Raw genomic sequence first — 15,514 nt, 5'->3', positions numbered from 1 at the left:
TGTGGCGCTGATCGATTCAGCCATTTGCAAGACAAGGTTGTGAGACAGACAGACAGACCCTCTTCTGGACCAGTGGTTCTCAAACTTATGTAGAAAATATTTTGTGACAGGTCTACTATGAGGATAGTAGACTTGTGTTGTTAAAATGTTGTGCAAATCTTTGAATATATATATGTTTTAAAGCGAACATTTTTAACTCCGATCTGTGCTTCTGGGGGCCCCTGGAACAACATATTTTTAGATGGGGGGTCTGCGGCCAAATACATATAATTTTGGGGGTCCTTGACATAAAAGGTGGAGCACCACTAATATAGCAACATACGTTTTTAGTTTTTGAATAGCCAAAGAAATTTTAAGTGACACAGATGCGTTCCCGGATTGAATGGGTTAAAAGCGCCAAAAGTGACCCTTATGGGTATGTGTGTATAAATGAAACCAAATGGACCCCTTTGTATCCATTGTTTCTCAAAGAGCTAAATCAACATGAAGTATTTCACAGTGTAGGGCGGTACTTGGGGCTGTCACGAATATGAATTTTTACTAGACGATTAATTGTCATTCAAATAATTCAAATAAATAATTGATATTTTTTTCAACCTGGAAATGATTGACGATTATGCAAAAAAAAAAAAGAATTAATCTGTAACACAATTTTAAAGAATGTATGGTGGGGGACGGGTCCCTGCTTCATCTCTCTCTCAGCTAAGGGGTCCTTGTCCTGAAAAACGTTGAAGACCCCCTGGATTAGGCGAGTACAGTATGTAAAAATTGAGACAGGCCTAGAGCAGTGGTTCTCAAAATGTCAAGGACCCCCAAAATGATATGCATTTGGCCGTGGAGCCCCATCTCAAAATATGTTGTTCCAGTGATCCGCCAGAACCCAGAAGCACAGATTTGAGTTGAACAAAAATATACATATTCAAAGATTTGCACACATTTTTCAAGATAAAAAAAAAAAAAGCAGATATGCAAGCTCGGTGCCACGCTATGAGCTTGTATATCTGCTATTTTTGAATAGCCAAAGTATAAAATATGGTTAAAGTGGTTGAAATGATTGTGACGCTGTGGACCACACTTTAAGAACCAATGGCCTAGAGAGGTACTAAACTAGAGCTTTGCGTTTGGAGTCCTTCAGCTCTCTATGAGGTGGAGGAAGTGGTTTAGAAGTGATAGTGATGGGGTGCTGATAGCCCAGTGGTTAAGCCACGTACCACATGATGACATAAGCTCTGACGCCAGTGACAACCAGTCACCAGTTGGATTCCCCGACCCATTTTGAGGTATTTTTTACTTTAAAAAGTATTTCAAATTTTCAGTACTTTTACTTCTACTCTACTACATCTCAGAGGCAAATAATTTTGCTCCTATTTTAATTTTGCTTTTACTCCCACTAAAATTATTTGAAAACCTTAGTTACAAGTTACTTTGCAGATATAAATTATTATATCATAAACATACATTAACTACTTTAGCACTATTTTATACCTCGGCTATTTGAAAATAGGCGATCTACAAGCTCCCAAAGCGTCGCATCGCGTACTTTTACTTGTAGCGGAGTATTTCTATATTTCCTGAAAAGCAACGGTTTTGGACACACAAGGCTTCCAGCGTGACAGTGACGTATCTATATCGAAGCGTGGCCGTCCCTTCACCCAGGCAGTGCAGCTGCACTTTCTGTGCCTAACAGGAAGTCTGTGTGTAAGCGTAGTGATGACGCACATCTGCTGAGGTTACACACGTATGTTTTTGTGGGTCCACCAAACTAACCCCGACACCACGTGTGTCAACACTGACATCAGGGCACACGCTTTTCACCTTCTTTTCACTGCAACTTCAAAGCTAACCAGAATTCACCTCGACGTCGTCAAAAGGGCTCGCACAATACTGCTGTAGATATTGTCATTGGACATAATTTGGTTTGAGGTGATGATCTTTTTAACTCATTAGGACCGGGGAAGAATCTGTGTCATATTTAGATTTATTTGGCTATTCAAAAATAGCAGATATACAGGCTCGTACTTGTAGATCTGCTATTTTAGAAAATGTGTGCAAATCTTTGAATATATATTTTTTTAAAGCGAACATTTGTAACTCAAATCTTTGCTTCTGGGGGATTCTACCAATGTTTTCTAAATTCTACAGTTTTTTGAAAAACTTATGTTTCTATATTAGTGGTTCTCAAACTTGTTCATGTCAACGGACCCCCATGAAGCAAAGACGAGTTAAAAAAATAATAATAATAATAATAATAAATATATATATATATATATATATATATATATATATATATATATATATATATATATATATATATATATATATATATATATATATATATATATTCAAAGATTTGCCCATATTTTCATGATTTTTCAAAAATAGCAGATCTACAAGCTCATTGCGTAGCACTCGGTGCCACGCTATGAGCTTGTAGATCTGCTATTTTTGAATAGCCAAAGTATAAAATATGGATTAAGTGGTTGGTTACACAGATGCGTTCCCGGGCTTAATGGGTTAATAACCGTTTTCATGTTTCCATCAGACTGAATCACCACAAATGTTAGTGGTCTAAGACCATCTATATACATTACTAATAACAACAACATTAACATACAGAAAGAAAAAGAGTGTCAGGACTTTCCAATGGTTGCAAAGGTACAAAGGATGAAATAAGTTCAGTGAATGAGTGTGAGAGAGAAAGAGAAATAGAGAGCGAGCGCTAGGCCTGGTGATAGAATGATAAGCGGTGTCATTGGGGATGGGGGGGCACAGGAAAAACATTACTTTCACTTTCAAACAAATTGCCACTGCTTCCTGGTGTGATCGGCGGGGGGAAGGGGGGGGAGACTTACCGACTGCCCAAGCTTGTCCAAATTGTCCAGGAAATACTTGACTGACTCCCCCTGAGAAACAGAGAGGAAAACCCTGTTAGAGCCATGGAATGAGACATGTGCCACACAAACACGTTTATATACATGGAACAGCACATGTACAACCGGTACATGCTTTAAAAAATAGCAGATTTTTCAAAAATAGCAGATATACAAGCTCATAGCGCGGCACCGAGTGCCGTGCTATGAGCTTGTATATCTGCTATTTTTGAATTGCCAAAGAAATCTAAAAATGACACGGCTGTTCTTAAAGGGATAACTGTAACTTCATCTTGTTGAATTTATCAAAATGTATCAAAAATATATCCAATGTTGCAAAATCTGTGAAACTAACCACAAATGCAGCAGCATTTTAAGGCGTTGTATTCGACATAAAAACCACAGGTAAGTTTCACTTCCTCCGTTTAATGGCTCATCATGTAACATAAACAAAAGGATTTGTTCTGAAACAGTAGCTGATAAGAGAGATATCTAGGAAACCACATGTAAGTGGAACACATTCACTGAATGACAGATACGACTTTATTTGGACGCTGCTCCCCCATGTCATCTGTCTGTAATCAGACGCGTGGCTATGTTCACAGCTTGACGTCAGTGTTGCCAGATTTTGCAAGAGAAACAAGCGGCCAGGTCTATGAAAACAAGCCCAAAAGTAGTGACTATGCTAAGTTTGACCACTTTGCATCAGCTATTTGAAAAATAGCAGATCTACAAGCTCACAACGCCTTGTAGATCCGGACAAATACATGTTAATCTGGAGGTCCTTGACATGAAAAAAAAGGACCCAAATAAGCAAATACACTTAAGAAACAAGCCAGAAAAACCACAACTTTACCAACTGACTGTACAGAAAAAACAAGCCCAGAGTTGCTTGTAATAAGCAGACATGGCAACACGGCTTGACGTCAGTTGTGCGACGTATTTTGTCGCTGTCGGCTGGAAGGCTTATATGTCCAAAACTGTTACTTTTCAGGAAATGGAAAAAAAGAACCTGTTATTTTTATAAAACTCACAACAGACCTACAGTAACCACTTCCACTAATACTTACAGCAAAAATAGCAGATCTAGAAGCTCACATGTGTCGCATCGGGACACATTTGTGAGCTTGTAGATCGTATTTAGGAAACATAAGTTAAAAAATGGAGACAGGTTTCTGCCAAAATCAACGATATCATACAGCTGCTGTGTCCATGGCTCGTCGTGAATGTTAATTTTGTATAAATGTTGACACAAAAAACAAAACAAAAATGTGTACAAAAGAAGAAACGCCCATCCCTGCTACTGAGAAGTAGCTAGAGTCACCACGACCCAAAGCCACTTCCCGTCAACCGAGAGCATGGCTGAGGTGAATCACTCTCTCTCTCACGCAACATTAAGATCACACACACGGGTTTGTGTTACTATACTCGTGAGGACATCCAAAAATACCTGAAAATAGGCAAAAGAAAATTGCAGAAAAATAGCAGATCGACAAGCTCGCGGCGCGTTGTGAGCTTGTAGATCGGCTATTTTTCGGGGTGTGACATCGCCACACACTCACAATTATAAAATAGGGAAAACTTTAACCCCCCCCCCCCCAACCCCCTAAACCTAACTTCTAAATGTCTGATCTTAACCCTAAATCCAACCAGAATCTAAAAAAAAAACTTTTTTTAAAATTACATAAAACAACTATTTGTCTTGTAAGGACCAGGACAATTGTCCTCACTCACAACGTCTATTTCTAGTCTTTTTTTAACAATACTTGTGAGGACATTTGGTTCTCACTCGTATAGTAACACACACACACACACACACACGAGACAAGGAACAGAGGCAGGCGTAGAACAGACGCGGGCATTATTAGAGCCTCGCTTAACTTATGAACACAAATACATGAATGAACACACACACACACACACACACACACACACGTCAGTGTGGCACACCGCAAATAGCAGATCTACAAGCTATTTCTGGTGCATGACACCGGTGTGCGAATACACATTAATCACCCAGCCTAAACCCATTCAATCCGGGAAAGCTAAGTTAATATAGCATCATGATCACTTTAACCATTATTTTATAATTTGGCTATTCAAAAATAACAGATATACAAGCTCGTAGCGTGTCACTTCATGCCAAACTATGAGCTTGAAAAATCTTGTGCAAATATTTGAATAAAATTGGTTTAAAGCAGGCTTGTCGAACTCATTTTGGGGTCTGGGCCGCATTGGTCAAAAAGTTACTTGAGGTGGGCAGACTGGGCACGCAGACACGGAGACACGCATGCACGCTCATGCACATTCAGTTATACATCATTGTTTTTCAGTCTGTTGTCTCAGTCACTGCTATAACTACAGCATATCACTTTAAAACAAATTATGAAGATTATATATAAATTAATTATGAATGAATTAATTGCACGTCCCACTGGAAGGAGACCCCGGGGCAGACCAAGGACCAGATGGGGGGATTACATCTCCACACTGGCCTGGGAACGCCTCGGGATCTGTTGCCCCCGCGACCCGGCTCCGGATAAGCGTTTGAAGAATCGATGGATGGATTATAAAAAAATGATAAATATTTTCAGTAAATAGCTACAGTACACAACATTATTTTTTTTGAGGCCTACTATCAGCAATGCAACTCAGACAATGAACTCAGTTCAGTCGTTTTTATTGAACAATAACGAAAATTCAGAAAATGTCAATGAATCAAAATAATGACACTCAATGCTTTTTTTTCGGTTTTAGAATAGAAAAAAATAACCCTTACAGTAAAAGCTCAGGTCAAAACAACATCATTTTTATTTATTTTTTTTACAAAAAAAATGATGTACCTGACATCTCTTTGCTTTAACTGACCTGTCAACATCAGGGACCAGGTTCTGAGCAGTAGTAACTTTCATAATGTAATAATTACTATAAAATCTCCATGTCTCTTCAGCTCTTTATAAACAAAAAATCCATATTTATTTTTTGACCTTGTGACCTTACTTTTGGAAAATAATATTGAAGAAACTGTTAACTAGTTAATGTGTGTACTGTCACTTTAAAAGTGCAATTTATACTTATCGTACAACAGTGTCACGCACCAAACATGGCCGATCTCCAAGCTCACACCGCGTCTGTTCGCACCACGTTGTGAGCTTGTAGATCTGCCATTTTCGGCAACGATAGACTGAGAAGACAGCGCACATTGAATATGTCACACTAGGCGACACTAGTCATTCATTCGCGTTTTTAAGAGTTTCCTAAACAGATTATTATCATTTGGATTATTAAAAACGGAGACAGAGGACGAGTGAAACTTTTGAGCGTTTCACTCGTAACGGCCGTTATTCCACCGCACATGTAAACACAACGACGCAACCACCCGTACAAATGGAACCAAATGGACCCTTACGGTCCCCTTAAAGAAGCGATGTTACGATGTATCCAATAGTGAGCCAATAAAATTCCTCGTCCTTGTTTCCCTGTGCAGCGCTGGTTAGCAGGGATCAATACACTTTTAGACTGACATGTTTGTGCCAGCGTGGGTGATTAGATTTATTTCTTGATCTCCTCTTGTCTTGATTGTTTAGACATGACTTGGCCATTGTTCTCACAAAACAAGTTTGGCCACTATTAGACCTTCGCAGTCAGAGGCAAGGGGGGTTGGGGGGGATAACTGCCTGCCGGCTCTGCCGTTTTTTTTGTCTTTTTGTTCTCTCTCGTTTTTTTTCCATTAGAGCTAGTATGGAAAGGTGTTTTTTCAAATCACTTGGCGGGCCGCCATGGACCTTTCCGCGGGCCGTAAAATGCCCGCGGGCCGCCACTTTGACACCCCTGGTTTAAAGCAAAACTTTTTAACTCAAATATCTGCTTCTGAGGATCCCTGAAACAAACCATTTTGAAATAGGGGTCAAACAAATACATTTAATTTTGCGGGTCCTTGGTTTAATCACCACTGATATAGCACGTTTTTCAGATAAACATTTAGAATCAGCCTCAGGTCTTGATGGGTTAACTGCCAGCAGTAACACAGACACATGCGTGAACACAGATGCATGCACGCGTTAGCAGGCGTTGCGCGCGCGCGCACACACACACACACACACACACACACACACACACACACACACACACACACACACACACACACACACACACACACACACACACACACACACACACACACACACACACACACACACACACACACACACACACACACACACACACACACACACACACTAAACTGAAACCTGTGTGTAATGGGAACAAGTTGACGAGGAGAGGACAGAAGTGACATTGCAGGGACAATGTTCCATGACACAACAACAGTACACCAAATGCATGCACTGAAGCCCCAACCATGACAGGTTTTTGGGTCCGGATATTGGAGAGTATACAGCATTGGTTCTCAAAGTGGGGTCCGGGGACCCCCAGGGGTACTTGAGGGAGTTCCAGGGGGTCCCCAGCTAAATGATGGATAGGAACCAAATGGACGCTTATGGGTCTGTAACTCTGAAAGCGTACAAATGGAACCAAATGGACCCGTTACATTTGTACACTATATACAAATATAAATTGGGGTCCCAGAGATAGAGATGCCATTAAATGGGGTCCGCAGCCTAATGCATGTCAAACTGGGGGTCCTTGAAATTAAAATGGTTGAGAATCACTGCTAGAGCCGTAAAAATCTTCTCTTATGGGGGACCCCGGCTTATCTTTTCAACTGGGGGTCCGCGGGCTAATACGTGTCAATTTGGGGGTCCTTGACGTGAAAAAGTTTGAGAACCACTGGTATACAGGGTATCAGCACATTTCTAAAGTTACAATATAATGCCAAATTGGCCAAATTATATATATTGGCTAAATAAAGTGCTAAATTAATTCTAATCAATTTGATTGAAGTTTGTATTTGAAAACATTTCACTCATAAGAACAATAGCCAATCTGGAAGATCACAACACGTCGCACTGAATATTTGACCTTTTTATGTTTATTTTCATAAATGTCTATTTTATACTTGGTCGGTCGTATGACGTTGCCACGCAAAAGTAGCGGAGGCCAGGTTGAAAGTGGCCAAGCGTGTCTTTGCACCGCATTTCGTGCTTGTAGATCTGCTATTTTTGATACTTTTGTGTGACACTGTAGTGTGATCAAGTAGGGCTTTCTCGCTCACTCACACTTTATTTTTCTCTCTCTCTCACTCACACACTTTCTCACACACACACACACAGACACTTTCTCTCTCCGTGTTCACACTGGGCAAAGGCCAGAGAGTGAGCCCCTACACCCGTCCCCTCCCTCTTATTGATTTTATTATAGGGTCAGGTTAAAAACCCACGCAGACACCTCACTAACAGATTTCGGGCCACATAATGCTTATCAACGGGCCGATGATGGCGGTCTGGCTTCACAGAACTCTAAACTCAAGCTGAGGAAATCGTCCTCAAACTGTGGGTTTTCACACCTCTGTCTCCGCCTCCGGCAGGTAATGGATGGAACAATATATGGTTAACTCCACCCTAACCACTAGACTACTTGCATACCGGCAACACATTCAGTTAAAAAAAAACACCTTTTCTTTGCTTTTCAGAATCTTTCTCGAGAGATTAGACCACTGTTTCCCAAACAGTGGGTCAGGACCCCTGTCTGGGTCGCTTACCAATTTCTAAGGGTCATGAGTAAATATCCCCTTTTGTGTGTCTTCCATGAAAATAAAAATACATTTTAAGTGCAAAAGATTAAAAAAAAAGTAAATAATCAGAGCTTTTCATCAATTTAAATGAACTCCAACATATTTCAAAAGTATTCCATAAATAAAATAAAATCAATCAAATAATGTCCTTAACCCATTAACCCCCGAGTGCCACGCTATGAGCTTGTATATCCGCTATTTTTGAATACCAAAGACATCTTAAAATCACACAGATGCGTTCCCTTCCCGGTCTTAATGCGTTAAAGGACGACTTCATCCATTTTCAACCTGTCTTCATATAATTGGTCCTCACTAATGCTCATTATAAAATGGTAAAACAAAAATTCTGCTCAGTCTGTGTCTCAGAGGAGGGCTGTGGACAGTTCAGAAACCCGTCTACCAGTGACATCATCGATGTCGGGAATACAAGCTAATAGAAACTGTAGGCTTCCGCTTTATATAAAGTTGCAATGCAATAATAGAAGCCATTGTTCTTGCGTTAATACAAATTGAAATTTCTTTTTTAAATCTTGTTGGAAAAAATGTATCCTGCCTATCGATCATGTCACTGGTAGACGGGTTTCTGGACTATCCACAGTCCTCCTATGAGACACAGACCGAGTAGAAAAAAAAGGTACCATTTTATTATGGGCATTAGTGAGTACCAATTAAATGAAGATAGGTTGAAAATGGGTGAAGTCGTCCTTTAACAAGACATTGTAACTCCATTGAATCCATTGGAACACAACCCAAAGCTGTCTCTGCAGCGGCTGTGCCTTTAGCGATGCAGCTCGCTGTCATCAACGTCCCTTTTAGATCGTCACCGATTAGCTGGCCCAGACGTTGTGACAGGGAGACAGCTGTCAGCAGCACAGCATTAAGGGAATGTTATGTACTTTCCGGCAGTCCTCACAGTGTGCTGTAATCAATGCTTTCAGACCACCAATTACTGAGTGTTTAGGAACAACCTCAAAGTGGGGGATTCCCCCCGAGGCTCCGGCCAGAGCAGAGACACACAGCACAAACACACACACAGCACATAAACACACACACCACATGAACACACACACCCAGACATGGTGACCCTTCCACATTATACATCATCTCCTCTGTCTGTCCCGTTTGCCTTGCCTTGTTCTCTGAAGACATTTTAAAACTGCAACCCAGAACTTTGCCGTTTTAGTTGATGTTTATGGTCATAAAATATAATTGTGATTAATGATTTAATTGTGCTTTCTGCTTTTGGCATTGGAATATATAAATACAAATTGCATTACCGTTTGCAATGTATTCATTCTAAACAAAAAATGTATAGGTTATATATAACAAATAAACATTTTTTTTGTGTGGAAATAACCAATCTCGATCTGCTATTTCCACTAATTCTGAGAATTATGCAAAACATATTTGGGATTAGCTCATATAATTGTAACACAGCGATTATGTCATAATTTTGACAGGCCTTTTCCAGAACTTATAACAAATACAAATATTTTAACCACTCTGTATATGGCAGAGTATGTAAATACAATATTAACTAGTACATCTGCGGTGTTTGGAGGTGATCTCACTACTCTTCCATTGAGATATGCAGTATATAGACCAGCGGTTCTCAAACTATGGGTCGTGACCCAAAGTGGCCCCTACTTACATAACACAAACCCTGCTAAGTAGAGAGAGAACACAATATGAAATATGGAAATATGGTCCTGTAAGGGGTCCAATTGGTTCCATTAGAGCTTAACTCTTTAAGACCGGGAAAGAATCTGTGTCATTTTAAGATTTCTTTGGCTACTCAACAATAGCAGATATACAAGCTCATAGCGCGGCATCTGCTATTTATTTATTTTAATCGTGGAAAATCACGGGTCTGAATATAGATATTTTTAACGCTAACATTTGTAACTCAAATCTTTGCTTCTGGGGGATTCTACAAATGTCTTCTAAATGTTGCTATAATATCAATGGTTCTCAACAATTATATGTATTTGGCCATGGACCCCCATCTCAAAATGTTTTGTTCCAGGGACCGCCAGAAGTTATAACAGAGTTAATAGCAGATCTACAAGCTCATAACGCAGCACTCTGTGCCGCGCTATGAGCTTGTATATCTGCTATTTTTGAATCACCCAAATAAATCTTAAAATGACACACAGATGCGTCCCCGGGTTGAATGAGTTAAACACACATGTGCGTGAGAAAGGCAAAAGTGTTGTGGAAGTGAGACCGATATTTTAGCAGAAGTGAGACTCCGGCGTGACGGTCACAGCCACACTGTCTGCTGATGTCACCTCCATGACGATGCGTCATGAGGGCTTGATGGCTCCGCTTACAGACCACAAAACACCCTTTAGACCGCTTGGGATTTGAACCCTGGACACAGACACACCGCAGGGGAGGGTAAAAAAATAGAAAAAGAAAAAAAAATGTTGTTTGTCCTTAAAAATGGCTGAGATCATCATAGTCTGTCGCACATAAGAGCTTGTGACATCATCAAAGTAGAAGTAACACATACATCACTCTCACTCCCGTCTTATTTATGCATTATTGCGTGCACACACACACACACACACACACACACACACACACACACACACACAATTATTGCTGCCAGAGAGCTTAAAAAAGTAATCAAATAAATAGGGCCGGGACTTTATCGCGTTAATTTCGATCAATTCATTACAGAAAAATTATCGCGTTAAAAATTAACGCATTTTAATCGCACCTATTTTTGCACCGCGGAACGTTTCTCACTGGACGAGTTTCAGACGGACCGATATTACCAGCGCACCAAACAACGTTGGTGTGCAACAACAAAGTTAACTGCAGCCAGCACAGTGCATGAAAACATGATGCAAAACATGACTTGATAATGTTGGCTGGGCAAATCAGAATCTGTAATAGATGCCCCCCCCCCCCCCCTACGCGCGCGTGTGTGTCCCGTTTAGGGGGAGGGGGCGGCGGTGCACTGGGGGGGGGGGGATTCCACGATGCGGTGCGGGTCACATGCGCGCGATTTTTATTAATGATTAATAAACTACTATAAAACATCAGTAACGACAACACACTCTACCAGCCTCCAGTGGTGGAAAATAGCAGATCTACAAGCTCACAATGCCTTGTGCTTGTAGATCTGCTATTTTCACATGGTTACATGGTATGTTTTATTATAATAATCGAAATCTACAAAGTAACTAGTAACTAAAGTTTTCAAATAATTGTAGTGGAGTATAAAGTACAATATTTGCCTTTGAGATATAGTGGAGTTACTGGAGTAGAAGTAAAAGTATTAGAAATTGGAAATACTCGAGAGTCAAGTGCAAATACCTCAAAATTGTACTTAAGTACAGTTCTTGAGTACATGTACTTAAAGACGTATGCCAAAATCCATTTGAAAAAATTGCTTTTCACTGTTCTCAGGTCAAATATTGATATGCGATTAAAATGCGATTAATTGCGATTAATTAATTACAAAGCCTTTAATTAATTAGATAAATTTTTTTAATCGAGTCCCAGCCCTACAAATAAATAATAATAAAAACCGCTTAAGACTGAATCCGTTCTTGTTAGGCTGTAGTTGTATTGTGCAAGTTGAAAATCTCAGACGAGATATTTTTCAAGTACATTGAATAATCGTGTCACAGCTCTTAAACCGTTTAGACCGGGAACACACATCGGTGTCATTTTAGATTTCTTTGGCTATTTTTGAAAAATCGTGAAAATCTTTGAATATATATATTTTTTAAGTGAAATGTGTAAAATATGTTGTTCCAGGGGACCCCCCAGAAGCAAAGATTTGAGTTACAAATGTTCGCTTTAAAAATGTATATATTCAAAGATTTGCACACATTTTCACGATAAAAAAAAAATTGCAGATCTACAAGGCACTCGGTGCTGCGCTTATGAGCTTGTAGATCTGCTATTTTTTAATAGCCAAAGAAATCTAAAGTGACAGAGATGCGTTCCCGGATTGAATGGGGTTAAAAGACATGAGCCTACTGAGGCAGAGACAGAAAGATGTCTGTCTAGTCCTCCTCAGTGGGTCAAACCAATCATTGTGAGCTTGCACATGAGCATTGACCATTTGGCATAATGAAGGGACTGACGGAGCTGATTTTCCCAGGCAAGGACAGATGACGATCATATTTCTATATTTGTGAACTCCCGTCACTCAAGACTGTCAGGTTCCTCATCCATTCACACCTAGTTTTTTTTCTCCTCAGCGGGTTGACCAATCGATGTGAAAGTTCCCACAGCCACATGACTATGCAGATGTTTCACTTTCCCCAAAGTTAAGCCGTTTTATTAGCATTTTTACTGTGGGGCTATTCGTGGTTCTCAACTTGTGGGTCGGGACAAGGGGAGTCGCCACATGTTTTAGGGGGGTCCCCAGAAGACAGTGAAAAATGTTTAAAACAAAATGTGTACCTAAAAAAAAACTAAAAAGACCAGAAAGAGGCAAACATTGTGAAAAACAAGCTCACATGTTGCGAGGCGTTGTGAGCTTGTAGATCAGCTATTTTCACAATATGTATCTGTGGAACAAAGTCAAACTAAATGTAACGCCTCAACTCCTACAATTCCAAGTGCTTGTCTGGGTAGGGGGACCCCAGTACAAATATGAATTTGTTGGGGGGTCCCCAGTTCAAAAAGGATTATGTTGGAAAATAATAGTGTCTTGAAAATAATCATTTCAAGACACTGGGGGTCAAATTTATGCCCCCCTCACAAATGATGTCAGGGTAATTTTGCACTGTTTTCAGGTGCAGATCACTAACTAGTGTGCGCACACACTCTAACTCACACTAACTTGACTTGGACTTTAGCCCCCCCCCTCGGACACACCTGTGGACTACACCAGGTACAAATGACTTTTTACTGCACTCCCTCATGGAGCTACTTGCGGATTATACTAGGGTCAGTCCACCCTAGGTGGACACGCACTGACCTTTTGCACCTTAATCCCTTGTATAACGCACTGACTTTTTTTGTCTTTTTTTATTGTGCTCCTTTCCTCTAAGCACCTTAACGTCCATTGTCTATCATGCACAGTATAAGTATAACATGCACAGTATACAATACATTGCTGCTATGCTCAGGCACCTTAGTTTTTTTAGTTTTTATTATCTCAGGTACTTTGTAAATATGTAGATAACTTGTCTGGCCTTCTGTTGCTCTCTTGTTTTGATCTCCTTCCCACCTGCCCCCCACCCTCTTCTCCCCCCCCCCCCCTCTTCTTTCTATGGAAACTAACGTTGCGATGGGAACGATGTACAAAAAAGAATTTCACCCACTTTTTTACCTTGTAAACCTGTGATGTGACAATAAAACTGATTCTGATTCTGAACTCACACACACACACACACACACACACACACGCTCACCAGCTGGAACTCCCTGCGGCGGTCGTAGGCGTTCTGGATGCCTTGGTCGGCCCACAGGGCGCGGATGGAGGGCAGGTAGTGCTGGAACACCTTGCTCTCCACCATGCCGTGGCCGCCGTGCGCCACCATGGCCGAGCGCGTGTCGAACGCCATCACGGTGTCGCCGTGCCGCTGGTTGGCCGCCGCGTTGCCCCACGGGATGCACAGCTTCTCCCGGGCGTCCACCAGCACCCGCACACCTGGAGGAAGACGAGGAGGAGAGAGAGAGTTGCTGCGGGTTGACCAATCGATGTAAAACCACAGCCACATGACGATGCAGATTTTTCACTCTCCCCAAAGTTAAGCTGTTTATTCGCATTTTTACTGTAGTCTATGGGGTGTGTAGTTGTAGCCTGGTAAACCCTCCCTCCGGAAATCTCATTTCTATTTGATTCCAGGAGTGAGTCTGGCCTGATAGCCCTTTGTGGGGGTTTCTAGTGGAATTACCAGCTAACCGAGCCTATCAGCGTCGTCGCACATCGTTCTGTGATTGACAGCGACAGTTGGCCAATCAGGTGGCGAGTTCGAGTGAGCCCAAAACACGAACGGCAGCCATCTTTTTCTTGTCCGCTATAATCTCCGCTATTTTTTGACTTCAAAAAGCTCTCTAACTTCTATTTTGAGGCACGGAATTTACTTATAATATATCGTTTGGATAGAATTTAGTTGTTTAACTTCATATATGTGGTCAATTAATCATGACAAAGCCTATTTAAAAATAAAAATTTAGAGAACCGGTAGGGGTGGGCAGTGACACCCATGTATCCGAATAAGGCAACCCATTTTGGGCATGGCTGTCTCAAAAGTCCCGTTGACGTCACATTAGACTGGTGAACTGCTGATTGGCTGAAGGGGAAAAAATATCATTGGCTGAAGGGGTTGTCAGTCAACGGTATTACTTCCGCCCAACTCAGCCTGCAGCCAATATTGCAGAATGGGCGATCAGGCCAGACTCACTCCTGGAATCAAATAGAAATGAGATTTCCGGAGGGAGGGTTTACCAGGCTAGTGTAGTTGCCCTCGTCCTGCACATAGTTGGAGCAGGCAATCTGATTAATGACAAGTTAACCCATTAAGACCTGAGGCCGATTCTACAAATGCCTTCTAAATCAGTAGTTCTCACACTTTTTTGTGCCAAGGACAAACAAAATGATGTATTTGGCTACGGACCCCCATCTGAAAATGTTTTGTGCCAGGGACCTCCCATAAGAGAAGATTTGAGGACACAAAAAAACTCTTTCAAGATTTTTCAAAATTTTTCAAAAATAGATGTACAAGCTTGCAAGCGCTGTGAGCTTGTATATCTGCTATTTTTGAGAACCACTGTCCGAAATCCTAATAGTTTTCTGAAAAATGTAGATAGATAGATATCAAAAAGTGCTTTTGTTTGGGCTTGTTTCTGCAGTGTAGTTGCTTATTTGGCTTATATTAGCTGATATAAGTGGTGAAACTGGTCGCTTCTTTAGGGCTTGTTTTCATAGACCTGGTCGCTTGTTTCACTCACAGAATCTGGCAACACCGAAGCCAGC

The 15,514-nt window shown here is 41.0% G+C and overlaps 1 protein-coding gene across 2 annotated transcripts in view; it reads right to left on the bottom strand.

Annotated features, from left to right (window-relative positions):
• Nucleotides 1-15,514, bottom strand: part of gna13b (guanine nucleotide binding protein (G protein), alpha 13b) — a 41,556-nt gene that overhangs the window by 11,306 nt on the left and 14,736 nt on the right. For both annotated transcript variants that reach the window (XR_013934271.1, XM_080446482.1), the window contains exons 2-3: nucleotides 13,947-14,185; nucleotides 2,853-2,903 (exon numbers count right to left, since the gene is read on the bottom strand). Coding sequence is in view for 1 of the 2 variants with exons in the window: in XM_080446482.1 (XP_080302608.1) it covers nucleotides 2,853-2,903; nucleotides 13,947-14,185 (290 nt within the window). In the remaining variant the exon portion in view is untranslated. The remainder of the gene's footprint in view (nucleotides 1-2,852; nucleotides 2,904-13,946; nucleotides 14,186-15,514) is intronic.

This window comes from Gymnoscopelus braueri, assembly GCF_963280865.1.
Source record: "Gymnoscopelus braueri genome assembly, chromosome: 13".
Taxonomy (NCBI): domain Eukaryota; kingdom Metazoa; phylum Chordata; class Actinopteri; order Myctophiformes; family Myctophidae; genus Gymnoscopelus; species Gymnoscopelus braueri.
The sequence above is the reverse complement of the archived record's forward strand: the minus strand, read 5'-3'. Positions and strand labels throughout refer to the sequence as shown.